The sequence below is a fragment of the Budorcas taxicolor genome, chromosome 4, assembly GCF_023091745.1.
Source record: "Budorcas taxicolor isolate Tak-1 chromosome 4, Takin1.1, whole genome shotgun sequence".
Taxonomy (NCBI): Eukaryota; Metazoa; Chordata; class Mammalia; order Artiodactyla; family Bovidae; genus Budorcas; species Budorcas taxicolor.
In genome coordinates, this window is record NC_068913.1 from 24,593,411 (window position 1) to 24,612,171 (window position 18,761).

The window sequence follows — 18,761 nt, forward strand, 5'->3', positions numbered from 1 at the left end:
TGGGCCAATATGTTTTCTTGGCCATCTGAATGCCATCTGTGGTTTTAGGTAGATTCTAGAAGCCTAAAAAAATAGTATGGATACTATACATAAACTGGGACATGATCAATTATTAGAATACCACCAGTTTGGTGTCTGTGTAAAATCTATCATCAAGAATTCACTATCATGTCCCAATGTGAACTCTATTTCCGTGGAACTGAAAATTAATCCATCACTATGGCACCCTATTTTGTTAGCCCTTTACCTTTCATTTTCCAAACATTCCAAGTTTTACTAAATTTCTGGAAAAATAGAGGCAGATAATCAAAACTGACCATGGGATATTTAAACATGCCATTATATATGATGTTTACGACAACAGTTTCACGTAAGAAAGCTAAGAATAAAACCTGCAACACACCTCAGGAAAAGTGTTAATCTAGGCCATGTTTATAGCAACTCAAACATCTTAACCAAGATGATCACATTCTAGAATTTAATGTATAATAATCCTATATTATAATCTAGTAAAAACTCACATACATTTTTACTTCCTGTGTAAAGAACTATATCCAGAAAAGGAGAATAAAGGAGAAAAAGTCCATGAAAATATAGCCAGTTTATACATGACTTTTAGAATCTATTATGATATAACAATCTCACTTGTATATCTAATATCATTAAAAATATAACCACATAAATATACAGACTATAGGAAAGTGGAAAATGCTTTCATTTTAGAGTAGCCTTCAAGAGGTGATTATTAAGCCACTTAACAATTAAATGTTAAAAAACTTACCTTGACTTGCAAACTTCAACTCTTTGGCATCTATGAGCGTGGTCCTTTTGTCAGACCCTTTTTTCTCTATTCGGCGATGGCTTCGTCTTTTCTTAGACTCTCCCCAAAGATTGGACCCTCCATGCATGCTTGGTATATTCAAAATAGCAATTCCTTCCAGAGAGATGTTTATTAAATCAATCTGTACTCCATCACACTGATCAGAAAGATGAAAAGAACAGAAACAATATGATTTCATCTTTTGCATTTTCTCATCTTTTGGTAAGAATTTTTAAATCTATAATCTTATTCTTTCTAAACTAATCCTTTAAGAACACTTAAATGGTTACCCTAAAGGTCAATATAAAAGATAAAGCAGTCAATAACATTTACCAGGTATCATGAATAGTCTTTAAAAATGATCAAAGTAAGTCATTGATGTATCTTTGCTTACAGAACGAACACCTTTGGAAGGCACACTTTAGTGTCTGCATATATAATGAGCTGCAGATTTCCATTGTGTTACAAAGAGGTTGACTCTGTTAAGTTTGGTCACATTTCAGACCAAAATTGTAATGACTGCTTCCTATTTAGAACACACTGCAAGATATTATTGGGGGAAAATGAAGAAACAGAATTCATAATTCAGGGTCTCATTTTTGGGGAGCAGAGAAAGAAGTGGCTTAAAGATTTCCGAAAAGAGAAGGTAATTCGAAGAGATATGAATTACACTCAAGTGGCCAAGGATATTTTCCTGGACTAGATTAAGTTCCAAGCACAGTGTCAAAGGCAGAGAGATGCACAGCTATTTAGATGAGTATGGAGGAGCAGAGAGGCTGAGCACAGGAAATGCCAAGATCAGCAGCAGTAAAAGGAATTCCCATCCTGTCATTACTAGGAACTGCTGTAACAAAAGACTGAAAAATGAAATCAGTTAGTCCAGCCAGATTTTTTGTTTGCTGGGTAATAAGACATCCTTCACCCTTCTGACGGTGCAAAATAGGAAACATTCTACCAGATACTTATTCAGAATGGTCACTGTTTACTTTTTCAAATTTTCTATACATTTCCACTGATGGAAATGGGTGGAAAGTGACAAGGCCATACTGTATTTTTAAAGTATTATTATTTATTCATTTGCTTTGGGTTTTCTAAAGTGATCATTAGAGTAGTTTATAAATATATCCCAGATATTCCTCTGCCATTTTTAGTTAGAAGTTAATATGAGCAGATTAACTTGCTTTACCAGTAAGTAACCCTATGTTTTACAAGTAAATATTGTTTGGAATATGAACTTCACATATTAAAGTATAGCTTCAGTGGGATTATTTATTTGCTGTGTTTTTATTACAGAAAAAAATGTGGACATAATTTCATCATTTTCTTTCAAATAGTAATCATTGATTTTTGAACTTAGAAGAGATAATCTGCCACCAAAATTATAAAAACAAAAAAAATTAATTGTAAAAGAAAAAAACTACAAACATCTCTTCTCCCACATTTTCCTAATCATACTGAATCTAACACTGTATCTAGTTCACTAAGATATAAAAACTGTGAAATAAAGCAACACATCTTGAGCCTACTTGGAGGAGCTAGAAACAGATTCTAGAGAAGGTGCCAAGTTTTCAGTCAATTTGTTTCAACAAGGGTGAAACCAAGATCTGGGTGATGCCTTTCTTTTCCACCTCAGAAACAACTGATTTTTTTCCCCCTTCTTTTCATATATTAAATTAAGACAATTTCTTTTTACTAAAAAATTCTGCTCATGTGTATACTCACTTACTGCTATATATTCTAGATAAACAGATATTAATTTCATAATTAAAAGTAATCTTGTGTAAATACCCTGCAGGCCTCAATGAATCAAACACATACTGTGTGTCAGGCCTCCCACTGTCTTCAAGTGGAATGTACTGGCTGGATAATTAGATAGTACATATTTTTTAACCTTATTTGCATGCATATTATATCTTTTGCACACTGACAAGCAGCAGTAACAACAAAAGTCAGATTACCACAGGGAATTCCCACAAAGAAGTCTTCATTCCTTATAATTTGCAGCCTAAATTAAAATAATTTGATCTTTGACAAGGATGAAATGTCAAGCAGAAGGGGGTCCTCTACAAGCCACGGCCTGTGGCTTCTGAAATCTGCCTAATTTATGTCAGTCACTTCTTAATACATATTTAAGTATTACACGAAAAAGATGATAAATATGCAATCTGACACCTTTGGTATTTCCCTGCTGTTAATTTATAAAGGTCTGGCTTCCCCCAAACTGACTAAAATCATTTAAATAACAGAAGAATTGTGAAATAAGCTGGAGCTGGGGCCTGGCTTCCATTTTCACTCAGTATTGAACACAGCAGGTAGTCCACTAAGACAATTATTTGACTAGGCCTCTGAGCCCCACTGTGACAAGTTACTTTCAGAATTAGTGAAGGAGCATTCCTTTGTTCATCTGCAGAAAAGGAGAGCATGTTGCAAATAGGTTTTTTTGTTTGCTTTTAATTGAACTCAGGGAATCACATGTGACAGCTTAAAAACATCAGTGTATACTATTATTCATGTTTTCACTCTCTTGTCACATGTAGGTTTCAGGAAATAGTAAGCAGCTCTCTGAAAAGTCGAAAAAAATCCTTAAGAAATCCCAAAGAAGAAGGACCGATGAAGAACACTGAGGTTCCTATGAAAGGTGGACAATGTTCTTACATAAATGCCTATTTATTAATAATTTGTTTCTACTAGTTCTTGACTGCAGGCTACCTTCCTCTGTTGGCTTTAACACTGTGTTGATTAGTCTGGAAATTTCCAGAGCTGGTTCTGATGGAGACCAGGAGTTGTGGCATACCACTTGAGTGCATGGAAATAAAAGCTAAAGTGAAGGCTATGAAATATAAATGTTATAATACTGTGTCAGATAATATTTTCATCCGCTTGGAAGATTTACAATTTTTAAAAAGGTAGCACAGAGGAAAAGAATTTAAAAGCCAACAGCCTCAGTGAGTCAATAAATCCTGAATATTTTTATTATGTTGAAGAAAGTTCATTAACATATAGTGCTCTGGGAGCCATTTGCAGAGTGCAAGGTTGTCAGGCCACTGTCCACTCATTTCAGTTTTGAAATGGAAGATCTTATTCTAGAGACAAATTTACCAAAAAGAAAAGAAAATGATTTACATTTTTCTTCAAATATATTTTAATCCTAGGTTATAAATATACCATGCACCATACTACATAGAAGTATTAAAGAAAAATTCTTATATGTGATTTTAGTGTTTGAGATCCAGTTAACAAGCATTCAAAACATGTGAAGAACTTTGAAGAGCAATAAGTGTGCATAATAAATCTGATGAGATATGATTGATGATAAACTGTAAATATTTTTTCATAGTGAGTTTAATTCTATGCCCAGGTAAGATAAAATTATTCATAATTTTACTTAATAAAACATAAAACATTGCTTTGTTCATTGTTTAAAATGGCATGATGTAAAATGACTTAAATAAACCTGGTTTTTAAATGAGTTTCTGCAAAGTTATAGGTAATTCATAGTACGAATTACGTTTTACAGAAAACTACAGCAGCAAACCTGCAAGTTAAAACAGACACATACACAAAAGTGGCTCAACGGGACTTCTGATATTTGAAGGCTGTGTACTCTGTATTTCACCAGTGATTAAGCGCCGTGTTTTTTGAAATGCATTTTAAAAGTATTATCCACAAAACACACTGTAATATAGGGACTCAGAATGCCTTTTAGGTAATTTTAGTATTAGCTGGTAATCTGGTGATGGTGATAAAAGTGCTGATTACAGATAATCGCATAGTTTTTTTTACAGTGGAGTGGGAGACAGCAGGCAAAGGAGAGGAAGATGGAAGCACACCTGCATACCTGGAAAACAGGAACATTTAAACCTGGTGCCATGTATGCACATACACAGCTGCTGGACATGTTGAGCATAGCAATAGTTCTTTGGGTTCAAGAATCAAGCACTGCCACTGCTGCTGCTAAGTTGCTTCAGTCGTGTCCGACTCTGTGCGACCCCATAGACGGCAGCCCACCAGGCTCCCCTGTCCCTGAGATTCTCCAGGCAAGAACACTGGAGTGGGTTGCCATTTCCTTCTCCAATGCATGAAAGTGAAAAGTGAAAGTGAAGTCGCTCAGTCGTGTCCGACTCTTTGCGATCCCATGGACTGCAGCCTACCAGGCTTCTCCATCCATGGGATTTTCCAGGCAAGAGTACTGGAGTGGAAAGCACTAGCCATAAGTATTAGTAAAAAAAAACACTTTAATTTTGCACGTTTCTCTTTTTAGGAGATTCCCAGAAATTATAGTTGGGATATTAAATTTCTCACTAAAAGCTATTAAAAATAACTTCTGGTAAATATAGAAATTTCACCTTAACTTTTACTTATCTCATTTCTTCCTTACCTGCCTCAGTAAGAAAATATAAAATATATTTAACTTAATGAAATGGTAACACTGTCTGACCCCCCCACCACATTTCTTATTTTTTCCTGAAATAAGGAGGTATTTTGTTTGTTTGTTTGTTTTGGACTTAATTAATTCAATTTTTGTTTCCTATGATCATCTTCATTGAGATCCACATCTTACTGTTTCCCTTCATTTTTGCTTCTAGAACTGCACTGCCAAAAAAATAAAAAAACAGAACACCTGTGTAACTTTAGAAGCGAGGGAAGATCTTTTGACTGTTCTTGTCAGATATGTGTACACACACACATACACACACATGTGCACGCATGTAGAAAGAGGGCAAGGAGATACTTTTGGAGGTGATGAGATGTCAATGGCTTTGACTGTGATAATTCCATGGCATTACTTTTCTCCGAACTCATCAAGTTGTCTACGTTAAATATGTATAGTTTTACATACGTCAACTATGCCTCATAATTCAGTCCCCTATAATGAAAAGGATACCTTTTTTGGGTGTTAGTTCTAAAAGGTCTTATAGGTCTTAATAAAACCATTCAACTTCACTTCTTCAGCGTTACTGGTTGGGGCATAGACTTGGATTACTGTGATATTGAATGGTTTGCCTTGGAAACGAACAGAGATCATTCTGTCATTTTTGAGACTGCATGCAAGTAATGCATTTCAGACTCTTTTGTTGACCATGATGGCTACTCCATTTCTTCTGAGGGATTCCTGCCCGCAGTAGTAGATATAATGGTCATCTGAGTTAAATTCACCCATTCCAGTCCATTTTAGTTCGCTGATTCCTAGAATGTCGATGTTCACTCTTGCCATCTCCTGTTTGACCACTTCCAATTTGCCTTGATTCATGGATCTGACATTCTAGGTTCCTATGCAAAATTGCTCTTTACAGCATCGGACTTAACTTCTATCACCAGTCACATCCACAACTGGGTATTGTTTTTGCTTTGGCTCCATCCTTTCATTCTTTCTGGATTTATTTCTCCACTGACCTCCAGTAGCATATTGGGCACCTACTGACCTGGGGAGTACCTCTTTCAGTATCCCATCATTTTGCCTTTTCATACTGTTCATGGGGTTCTCAAGGCAAGAATACTGAAGTGGTTTGCCATTCCCTTCTCCAGTGGACCACATTCTGTCAGACCTCTCTGCCATGACCTGCCCGTCTTGGGTTGCCCCGCGGGCATGGCTGAGGAAGTAGGAAGTCAAGAAACACCTGGAGTAACATGCAAATTTAGCCTTGGAATACAGAATGAAGCTGGGCAAAGACTAACAGCGTTTTGTCACTATAATGCACTGGTCATAGCAAACACCCTCTTCTAACAACACAAGAGAAGACTCTACACATGGACATCATCAGATGGTCAACACCGAAATCAGATTGATTATATTCTCTGCAGCAAATATGGAGAAGCTCTATACAGTCAACAAAAACAAGACTAGGAGCTGACTGCGGCTCAGATCATGAACTCCTCATTACCAAATTCAGACTTAAATTGAAGAAAGCAGGGAAAACAGGTAGACCATTCAAGTATGACCTCAATCAAATCCCTTATGATTATACAGTGGATGTGAGAAATAGATTTAAGGGCCTAGATCTGATAGATAGAGTGCCTTTGAACTATGGAATGAGGTTCGTGACATTGTACAGGAGACAGGGATCAAGACCATCCCCATGGAAAGAAATGCAAAAAAGCAAAATGGCTGTCTGGGGAAATCTTACAAATAATTGTGAAAAGAAGAGGAGCAAAAAGCCGAGGAGAAAAGGAAAGATATAAGCATCTGAATGCAGAGTTCCAGAGAATAGCAAGAAGAGAGAAGAAAGCCTTCTTCAGTGATCAATGCAAAGAAATAGAGGAAAACAACAGAATGGGAAAGACTAGAGATCTCTTCAAGAATATTGGAGATATCAAGAGAACATTTCATGCAAAGATGGGCTCGATAAAGGACAGAAATGGTATGGACCTAACAGAAGCAGAAGATATTAAGAAGAGGTGGCAAGAATACACAGAAGAACTGTACAAAAAGGATCTTCATGACCAAGATAATCATGATGGTGTGATCACTCATCTAGAGCCAGACATCCTGGAATGTGAAGTCAAGTGGGCCTTAGAAAGCATCACTACGAACAAAGCTAGTGGAGGTGATGGAATTCCAGTTGAGCTATTTCAAATCCTGATAGATGATGCTGTGAAAGTGCTGCACTCAATATGCCAGCACATTTGGAAAACTCAGCAGTGGCCACAGGACTAGAAAAGGTCAGTGTTCATTCCAATCCCAAAGAAAGGCAATGCCAAAGAATGCTCAAACTACCACACAATTGCACTCATCTCACACGCTAGTAAAGTAATGCTCAAAATTCTCCAAGCCAGGCTTCAGCAATATGTGAACCGTGAACTTCCAGATATTCAAGCTGGATTTAGAAAAGGCAGAGGAACCAGAGATCAAATTGCCAACATCCGCTGGATCATGGAAAAAGCAAGAGAGTTCCAGAAAAACATCTATTTCTGCCTTATTGACAATGCCAAAGCCTTTGACTGTGTGGATCACAATAAACTGTGGAAAATTCTGAAAGAGATGGGAATACCAGACCACCTGACCTGCCTCTTGAGAAATCTGTATGCAGGCCAGGAAGCAACAGTTAGAACTAGACATGGAAAAACAGACTGGTTCCAAATAGAAAAAGGAGTAGGTCAAGGGTGTATATTGTCACCCTGCTTATTTAACTTATATGCAGAGTACATCATGAGAAATGCTGGACTGGAAGTAACACAAGCTGGAATCAAGATTGCCGGGAGAAATATCAATAACCTCAGATATGCAGATGACACCACCCTTATGGCAGAAAGTGAAGAGGAACACCCTCTTGATGAAAGTGAAAGAGGAGAGTGAAAAAGTTGGCTTAAAGCTCAACATTCAGAAAACGAAGATCATGGCATCTGGTCCCATCACTCCATGGGAAATAGATGGAGAAACAGTGGAAACAGTGTCAGACTTTATTTTGGGGGGCTCCAAAATCACTGCAGATGGTGATTGCAGTCATGAAATTAAAAGACACTTACTCCTTGGAAGAAAAGTTATGACCAACCTAGACAGCAGATTGAAAAGCAGAGACTTTAGTTTGCCGAATAAGGTTCGTCTAGTCAAGGCTATGGTTTTTCCAGTAGTCATATATGGATGTGAGAGTTGGACTGTGAAGAAGGCTGAGCGCCAAAGAATTGATGCATTTGAACTGCGGTGTTGGCAAAGACTCTTGAGAGTCCCTTGGACTGCAAGGAGATCCAACCAGTCCATTCTGAAGGAGATCAGCCCTGGGATTTCTTTGGAAGGAATGATGCTGAAGCTGAAACTCCAGTACTTTGGCCACCTCATGTGAAGAGCTGACTCATTGGAAAAGACTCTAATGCTGGGAGGGATTGAGGGCAGGAGGAGAAGGGGATGACAGAGGATGAGATGGCTGGATGGCATCACTGACTCGATGGACGTGAATCTGAGTGAACTCTGTGAGTTGGTGATGGACAGGGAGGCCTGGCGTGCTGCGATTCATGGGGTCGCCAAGAGTCGGACACGACTGAGCGACTGAACTGAACTGAACTGAACTGATGCCTCAGAAAGAATTTAAGAAAGAATATTCATCCAAAGTTTTATTTCTCCCATTCCAAGAGAGTCTTTTGGAGGGGGGAGGCTGGGCTCAGGTTCTCTAAGTACATGCTGAGATAACATCCAGGATGATTTTGATATATGGAGCATAGACAAAGCTGTGAAAATCTGCCTTACTGTCTTTAATAATTGTGCTTTACAGATTACTGGTCAATCAGAATCTTGTCTTTCTAATTCTGCTAATTAGCTTTGTGTCCCTGACACACTTCTTGAAATTTGTTAATTCTTGAACTCATTTAGGTTTTATGGAAATATCTAAGTTTTACATCTTAATCATTAAAACAAAACTCAGGATTGGATGATGGAAGTTTTGGCCTTAAAATACCATCCTCCCAAGTCTCACAAAATACCAAAAGACTGAAATACTTTGGAGAATGGGGCATTTTATTCTCTCATGAAGCTTGCCAGTACAAAGAGTAAATTAAACATTCATGAACTTCATAAGCTTCAATCCCAGTTGATGACATGAGTGTGTTAGGTACATATCCATGCTCCAGGTTAATATAAATGTTGCTTTTAATATATTACCTTGTAAATTTAAACTATTAATTTAATTTTTTAATTTCTCTATATTTTGTTATGAAGTTAGAAGATAATAAACTCTTCAAGTTAAAATTTTCACCTTTGTTAAATCTCTTTCACAGTATTTGAGCAAACTCCAAGAGACAGTGAGGGATAGGGAAGCCTGGCGTGCTGCAGTCCATTGGGTTGCAGAGTCAGACACGAGTTAGTGACTAAACAACAAAAATATGTGTGTGTGTGTGTGTGTGTGTGTGTGTGTGTGTATTCATTCTCCAATTGATTTGTTTCCCTAGATTTAAATATTTTGGCAGCAAGCAATACAATTCTTATTGTTTCTTTAAATTATGAAATAAAATGCTCATATGTGTCTCTGCACTAGAGAAACAATAGAATCTCTTTAAACGAAAGGATATGGGGGAAGACTAAATCAGGTAACAGATGTGCATTGCTTAGCACCAAGCATGAGGTATACTTAATAATTGATAAATCTTAACTATTATTACTATCAACTATTATTGTTCAGTCAGTCGTGTCCGACTCTGCAACCCCATGGACTGCAGCACACCCTATTACCTCTTGATACTAACATTATTCCAAATATTCACCTTCTTTGGGGGAAAAAAGAGCTTCCTAAATAAAAGATGTGAAATAAAGGGTCACACAGCAAATGGTTTGTTTTGAAGAAGCTGTCATCAAAAATATATATCTATTACTTGAGGTACTCTTGTACTGAAGAGCTTTTATTCTGTTATATGTTTTCAAACCATAGTTGGTATAATTTTAGGCCAAACAGGAAGCAAGAGCAAGCAGAATCAAATTTCCAAATTGCTGTTTTTATTATATTTAATTAGGAAGTAACCTTGAGGGTACAAAGGCGTATATTCTGCTAATATGATAGACTGGATTCATTAAAAAGTGAGTAGAGAAGCAGATTTTACATCACCATCCATACACACAAACACACACACAAACCAAGTTTTAGAAGTAAGATACATGCATACAAATTATAACAGTATTTCAAGATATACAACAATAGAATGAGGAGTGCACGGCGCTGGCTCTGACTTAATAAATGCTACCCTAGTGGTGGCTAGAATAAGGCAGTAAATGTAGAGCTGGGAAGCCAGACTTGGAGGACATGTAGAAACACGGCCCTAAAGAGTTCTTCTCAAGAAGTAAAGCTTGGTGGAACAAAATTACTGAATCTTACCACTTGTAATGTTAAAATCAATGTTTTCCATACTTATTTTCATCCCATGTCTTTTGCTATATGATATAAACTTTTCCTTGAACATTTTTCACTTTGTGACAAACATAATACTGTATGATAGATTGATGTGTTTTCTTTTTGGAAATTAAGAGTTTATTTTTTAGAGCAGTTTGAGGCTCATGGCAAAATTGAGGGGAAGGTATCGATATTTCCTGTATACTTCCTGTTCCTACAAGTGCATAGCCTCTCCCACTATCATCAACCCCTATCCGAGTGGTACATTTGTTACAACTGATGAACCTACCCCAACACTTCATAATCACCCAAAGTTTATAGTTTCCATTTGAGTTCACTCTTGGTATACATTCTATGGCTTTGAAAAAATGTATAATGACATGTAGTCACCATCATTATATCATATAGAGTATTTTTATTGCCCTAAAAACTTCTGTGCTTTGCCTGTTCCTCCCCGCCTCCTCCTTAATTGGCAATTACTGATCTTTTACTGTCTACATAGTTTTATCTTTTCCAGAATATCATATGCATTATACAGCATATAGCTTTTTCACCATGACTTCTTTCACTTAGGAAGATGCATTGAAGTTTCCTTCATGTCTTTTCAGTTTGGTAGCTTTTCAGCACTGAATAATATTCTATTGTCTGGATATACCACAACATATTTTTCCATTCATCTGCTAAAGGACCTCTTGTTTGCCTCCAAGTTGTGTCAATTCTTAAATAATTTTTTATTAACATCCATGGGCATGCTTTTGCGTGTACATATGTTTTCAACTCCTCTGGGTAAGTGCTAAAGAGTAGGATTGCTGGATCATGTGGTAAGGGCATGTTTAGCTCTGTAAGAAACTTCCCAACTCTCTTCCAAAGTCGCTGTACCACTTTGCATTCCCACTGGAAATGATTTGGACCCCCTATTGCTCCATATCCTCACCAGCTTTTTGTTTTAGCAATATCCTGATAGGTGTGTAGCAGTATCACTGTTGTTTTAATTTCCATTCTCCTTATGAAATATGACGTGGAGTGTCATTTCACCTGCTCATTTGTCATCTGTGTATCTCCTTGGGTGAGGTATCAGTTAAAGTCTTTGACCCAGTTTTCAATAGTGTTGTTTATTTTCTTACTGTTGAATTGTAGGGGTTCTCTGTACATTTTGAATATACAAAGTTCTTTATCAAATATGTCTTTTGCAAATATTAGTCTGTGATTTGTTTTCTCATTCTCCTGACACTGTCTTTCAAACACCAGAAGTTTTAATTTCAATTAAGTCTGGCTTATCAATTCTTTCTTCCTTGTTTTTTGCCTTTGGTGTTGCATCTAAAAGGCATCATTATATTCAAGGCCATTTAGATTTCCTCCTATGTTATCTACTAGAAGCTTGAGAGTTTTGCATTTTACATTTAGCTCTCTGATCCATTTTCAGTGATTTTTATTAAAGATGAAGGCCTGTGAAGGTTTTGTTTTTTTTTTTTTGCCAGTGATTTCCAGTCATGTCAGCACTATTTGTTTAAAAACTTTCTCTTCACCATTGTATTGGCTTTCCTCATTTGTCACAGAACAGGTGATTATATTTATGGGAATATATTTCTGGGTTCTACAGTGTTTTCTTGTTTTGTCTGTTCTTTCACCAATATCACACTGTTTTGATTACTTCGCCAGTTTCAGTTCAGTCGCTTAGTCATGTCCAACTCTTTGCGACCCCATGAATTGCAGCACGCCAGGCCTCCCTGTTCATCACCATCTCCTGGAGTTCACTCAGACTCATGTCCATCAAGTCCGTGATGCCATCCAGCCATCTCATCCTCTGTCGTCCATTTCTCCTACTGCCCCCAATCCCTCCCAGCATTAGAGTCTTTTCCAATGAGTCAACTCTTCTCATGAGGTGGCCAAAGTACTGGAGTTTCAGCTTCAGCATCATTCCCTCCAAAGAAATCCCAGAGTTGATCTCCTTCAGAATGGACTGGTGGGATCTCCTTGCAGTCCAAGGGACTCTCAAGAGTCTTCTCCAACACCACAGTTCAAAAGCATCAATTCTTCGGTACTCAGCATTCTTCACAGTCCAACTCTCACATCCATACATGACCACAGGAAAAACCATAGCCTTGACTAGACGGACCTTAGTCGGCAAAGTAATGTCCCAGCTTTTGAATATGCTATCTAGGTTGGTCATAACTTTTCTTCCAAGGAGTAAGCGTCTTTTAATTTCATGGCTGCAGTCACCATCTGCAGTGATTTTGGAGCCCCCAAAAATAAAGTCTGACACTGTTTCCGCTATTTCCTCATCTATTTCCCATGGAGTGATTGGACCGGATGCCATGATCTTCGTTTTCTGAATGTTGAGCTTTAAGCCAACTTTTTCACTCTCCTCTTTCACTTTCATCAAGAGGCTTTTTAGCTCCTTTCACTTTCTGTCATAAGGGTGGTGTCATCTGCATATCTGTGGTTATTGATATTTCTCCCAGCAATCTTGATTCCAGCTCGTGCTTCTTCCAGCCCAGCGTTTCTCATGATGTACTCTGCGTAAAAGTTAAATAAGCAGGGTGACAATATACACCCTTGCCGTACACCTTTTCTTATTTGGAACCAGTCTGTTGTTCCATGTCTAGTTCTAACTGTTGCTTCCTGGCCTGCATACAGATTTCTCAAGAGGCAAGTCAGGTGGTCTGGTATTCCCATCTCTTTTAGAATTTTCCTTTGGCATAGTCAATAATGCAGAAATAGATGTTTTTCTGGAACTCTCTTGCTTTTTCCATGATCCAGTGAAGGTTGGCAATTTGATCTCTGGTCCCTTGCCTTTTCTAAATCCAGCTTGAAGTTCACAGTTCACGTATTGCTGAAGCCTGCTTGGAGAATTTTGAGCATTACATTGCTAGCATGTGAGAAGAGTGCAATTGTGTGGTAGTCTGAGCATTCTTTGGCATTGCCTTTCTTTGGGATTGGAATGAAAACTGACCTTTTCCAGTCCTGTGGCCACTGCTGAGTTTTCCAAATTTGTTGGCATATTGAGTGCAGCACTTTCACAGCATCATCTTTCAGGATTTGAGATAGCTCAGCTGGAATTCCATCACCTCCACTAGCTTTGTTCATAGTGATGCTTTCTAAGGCCCACTTGACTTCATATTCCAGGATGTCTGCTCTAGGTGAGTGATCACATCATCATGATTATCTGGGTCATGAAGATCTTTTTTTGTACAGTTCTTCTGTGTATTCTTGCCACCTCTTCTTAATATCTTCTGCTTCTATTAGGTCCATACCATTTCTGTCCTTTATCGAGCCCATCTTTGCATGAAATGTTCCCTTGGTATCTCTAATTTTCTTGAAGAGATCGCTAATCTTTCTCATTCTGATGTTTTCCTCGATTTCTTTGCATTGATCACTGAAGAAGGCTTTCTTATCTCTTCTTGCTATTCTTTGGAACTCTGCATTCAGATGCTTATATCTTTCCTTTTCTCCTTGGCTTTTTGCCTCTCTTCTTTTCACAGCTATTTGTAAGCCCTCCCCAGACAGCCATTTTGCTTCTTGGCATTTCTTTTCCATGGGGATGGTCTTGATCCCTGTCTCCTGTACAATGTCACAAACCTCATTCCATAGTTCATCAGGCACTCTATCTATCATATCTAGGCCCTTAAATCTATTTCTCACTTCCACTGTATAATCATAAGGGATTTGATTTAGGTCATACCTGAATGGTATAGCGGTTTTCCCTACTTTCTTCAATTTAAGTCTGAATTTCGTAATAAGGAGTTCATGATCTGAGCCACAGTCAGCTCCTGGTCTTGTTTTTGTTGACTGTATAGAGCTTCTCCATCTTTGGCTGCAGAGAATATAATCAATCTGATTTTGGTGTTGACCGTCTGGTGATGTCCATGTGTAGAGTCGTCTCTTGTGTTGTTGGAAGAGGGTGTTTGCTATGACCAGTGCGTTTTCTTGGCAAAACTCTATTGTTTGCCCTGCTTCATTCCGCATTCCAAGGCCAAATTTGCCTGTTACTCCAGGTGTTTCTTGACTTCCTACTTTTGCATTCCAGTCCCCTATAATGAAAAGGACATCTTTTTTGGGTGTTAGTTCTAAAAGGCCTTGTAGGTCTTCATAAAACCATTCATCTTCAGCTTCTTCAGCATTACTGGTTGGGGCATAGACTTGGATAACTGTGGTATTGAATGGTTTGCCTTGGAGACGAACAGAGATCATTCTGTCATTTTTTAGATTGCATCCAAGTACTGCATTTTGGACTCTCTTGTTGACCATGATGGCTACTCCATTTCTTCTGAGGGATTCCTGCTCACAGTAGTAGATATAATGGTCATCTGAGCTGCGCAGGTGCAGGAAGGCCTAGAGGAGCTATCCCACGTTGAAGGTCAGGAAGGGCGGTTGTAAGGAGATACCCCTCGTCCAAGGTAAGGAGCAGGCTGTGCTTTGCTGGAGCAGCCGTGAAGAGATACCTCACGCCCAAGGTAAGAGAAACCCAAGTAAGATGGTAGGTGTTGCAAGAGGGCATCAGAGGGCAGACACACTGAAATCATACTCACAGAAATCTAGTCAATCTAATCACACTAGAACCACAGCCTTGTCTAACTCAGTGAAACCAAGCCATGCCTGTGGGGCAACCCAAGACGGGCGGGTCATGGTGAAGAGGTCTGACAGAACGTGGTCCACTGGAAAAGGGAATGGAAAGCCACTTCAGTATTCTTGCCTTGAGAACCCCATGAACAGCATGAAAAGGCAAAGTGATAGGATACCAAAAGAGGAACTCCCCAGGTCATTAGGTGCCCAATATGCTACTGGAGATCAGTGGAGAAGTAACTCCAGAAAGAATGAAGGGTTGGAGCCAAAGCAAAAACAATACCCAGTTGTGGATGTGACTGGTGATAGAAGCAAGATCCAATGCTGTAAAGAGCAATATTGCACAGGAACCTGGAACGTCAGGTCCATGAATCAAGGCAAATTGGAAGTGGTCAAACAAGAGATGGCAAGGGTGAACGTCGACATTCTAGGAATCAATGAACTAAAATGGACTGGATGGGTGAATTTAACTCAGATGATTACTTTGTAGTAGGTCTTAAAGACAGATAGTGTCAGTGATCCAAATTTGTTCTCCTTCAATATTGTTTTGGCTATTCGGGTCTTTTGACTCTCTGGATGAATTTTAGAATCAGTTTGCTGATATTCACAGAATAATTTGCTGGAATTTGGGGATTGCATTAAATCTTTAGCTCAAGTTGAGACGAACTAACATCACTACCACTGTGAGTTTACCTAACCATGAGCATGAAGTATCTCTCTCAGATAATTTTTTTCAATTTATGTTCAGTTTATGTTCAATCTATGTTCATTGGTAGGTGAAGGTACAGAGCAGTGCAAGAGGTTTCACAGTATTTACCCTATATTCAACCAAAGCCACACTTCAATTTTTTCTTTTTCATTTTTGCCTTTTGCTACAGATTTTCTTTAAGCAACAGTTTTTGAGGGCAGAAATATTTAAAATCTACTATATAATAAGTTTTTAAATAATGAGTTTTAATTAATGAGTTTTTATAAATATATATATGTACATATAGCTATATAAGTGTGTGTATATATATATATGTATAACATATACACACATATATCATCACAAATAGCAATCACAGAAAGTCCATATTGAGCCCAAATCCTTCACCTTTTGTGAAAATAATCCTTTTCAGGATTATGAGCTGTTTCAGTCATGAAGCGCCTTTCCCGTATCATGACCATCAATTTTATCTGTAATACTTTATTTATCAATCATGATGAGGAAAAAGTCCGAAGAGATATAGTCTGAATTAGTACCACTTTTGCTGTTATTAACAGTAAATTAGAAGGCTGGGATAATGAAGAACCTAGCCAGATGATCATATTTCTCTGTGGTCCCTAACTACTTTTGTCTACCAAACTTATTACCTGAAAAGTTGCCACTAAAGATTTAGGTCTCAGCTGACAAGTTGTTTCTTTTTAAAATGAAAAGTGTTAAAGCCAGTATTTCTCAATTCACATAAGCTAGTCATTAGGCATCCTTGTTTCATGATCCTGTTCATTTGTCTTTACTACTTATCAAAATTTAACTTTTCCTTTTTCTTTAACCCCTAAAATTCTCTAAATAAAACTAAGCCATTTTTTATTATAACTTGTCTCCAAAATTTTTAGTCCTACGATGTATCTAATTTTGATAGACATATTTGCTCCAAACCTTTTTAAAGTCTATCTTTTCTTGCTATCTTTGCTCTCTTTCTTGACTTTTTCACTTTCTACAAATGTAATGGGGAAATGGCAACCTCAGGAACCGAGAAAACCTAGCTAATGAATGGGCATAGGAAATGGAAAAGTATATTTTTTAACCTTTATTCATGAAAGTAAGTACAATTTTAGTGAACTGTATTTTTAAAGGTTATATGATATTGAGACCTAAAAATAATATGTTTTTTTCATGTATTCTGCAACTTTTTTCCTTTCCCTTCAAGTACTTTCTTTTATCTTACAGCTTTCTGTCCATACTATATCCAGTGATATCTACAGTTGTTTCCACCTCTCAGTTCTTTTATGCTGTGTTAAACAATGCATACTCACACTTAACTTTTCATTAGTATTTCAGATAGTGCTAGATTTTCAATGAGTGACAGAAATGACATTTTAGAATACTGGGTAAAGCTATGAGGATTGCTAAAATTCTAACTTCTTCCATGGGCTATCACAACAAATTAATAAACTCAAGCCATTTCATAGAATTATAAAGAGAATTCATTTTCTTACTTCTATTTCTACAGATTCATGTAGCTTCTTGCAGGTGGCTGAGAAAGTTTCAGATGTGCCAAACTCAAAATACCAAAATTTGTTCTTCATTCTGAAAAAGGAAAGGAAGAAGCAGCTTAGGCAATTATTAATAACAGAAGGGATTTTTAAAAATGGGGTAGACCTGTCTTGTATTATGAGTGATAGAAAAGGTGTGAGGACATGTACCATCTGTTATGTAAAAAATGCTCACATAATTTTCAAAGTTTAAGTGCTATTGTCAAATTATGTGATTGTCCTGGAGGGGATTATAGGGATGTGTTGATCTGACAGATTCAAGTATATCTTTGCCTTTTCTATAACAGTGGTTGCTCAGATTTTAAAATATGGTTTTAGTGCTTATGATTTGTAGCTAGTTCTTAGACAACTTGATTTGAGACCAGACACTCTGTAATCATTAGAAGAAAGAGAAAAAAAAAGTCTAGACTTTTCATGAGATCTTTTTTTTTTTCCTTTTTCAGGAAACTGAACTTAAATATGCTCAATTTTTCTAGATGGCTATGCATTGACTAGAAATTACCATGATTGGAAAGTATATTAAAAATAAAAAAATAGTTATCCATAGGATAAAATTTAGCATTTTTTAGATAACTATCAATTATCATTTAAAGATACTGTCCTCTGTTACATGAATGACAGTGGGAAATTATGATACAGCCTGATAGAACTAAAGAAGTAATAACAATACTTTATCAGCATGCGGCTGCTGCTGCTGCTAAGTCGCTTCAGTCGTGTCTGACTCTGTGCGACCCCATAGATGGCAGCCCACCAGGCTCCCCCGTCCCTGGAATTCTCCATGCAAGAACACTGGAGTGGGTTGCCATTTCCTTCTCCAATGCATGATAGTGAAAAGTGAAAGTGAAGTCACTGAGTCGTGTCCAACTCTCAGCGACCCCATGGACTGCAGCCTACCAGGCTCCTCCGTCCATGGGAGTTTCCAGGTGAGTACTGGAGTGGAGTTATCAGCATGACAAAGTTGCAAATAAAATATAGTTTTAAATTATTACAGTGTTTAACCTGGAATTAAGATATTCAAAATTTATTTTTTCCCAGAAATCAGTGACCATATCTTTGTTTCTTTGTACAGGTAATTAAATTAATGGTCATTTAAAGTAATTGTACAAAGGATGACTAGATTTTTATATAATCTAGTACTGGATCTAAAAATTAATTTTCACAAAAAGTTGCAGTTTTTAATTATACATAGTCTAACATACTGTCATGCCCTCAATTAGAAGAAAATACAGGTAAAATGAGATATATGTTTTCACACATGAAAGCAAAACTAAAGAAAATTTTTATGATATTCAAATGTCACTAAACAGCAA

General features: G+C 37.4%; 1 protein-coding gene across 1 annotated transcript in view; it reads right to left on the minus strand.

Moving 5' to 3' along the window:
- The window catches only part of DGKB (diacylglycerol kinase beta), a 796,797-nt gene that overhangs the window by 205,148 nt on the left and 572,888 nt on the right, over positions 1–18,761 (minus strand). The window contains exons 21-22 of the mRNA XM_052638442.1: positions 17,395–17,485; positions 782–977 (exon numbers count right to left, since the gene is read on the minus strand). Of these exons, the coding sequence (XP_052494402.1) occupies positions 782–977; positions 17,395–17,485 (287 nt within the window). The remainder of the gene's footprint in view (positions 1–781; positions 978–17,394; positions 17,486–18,761) is intronic.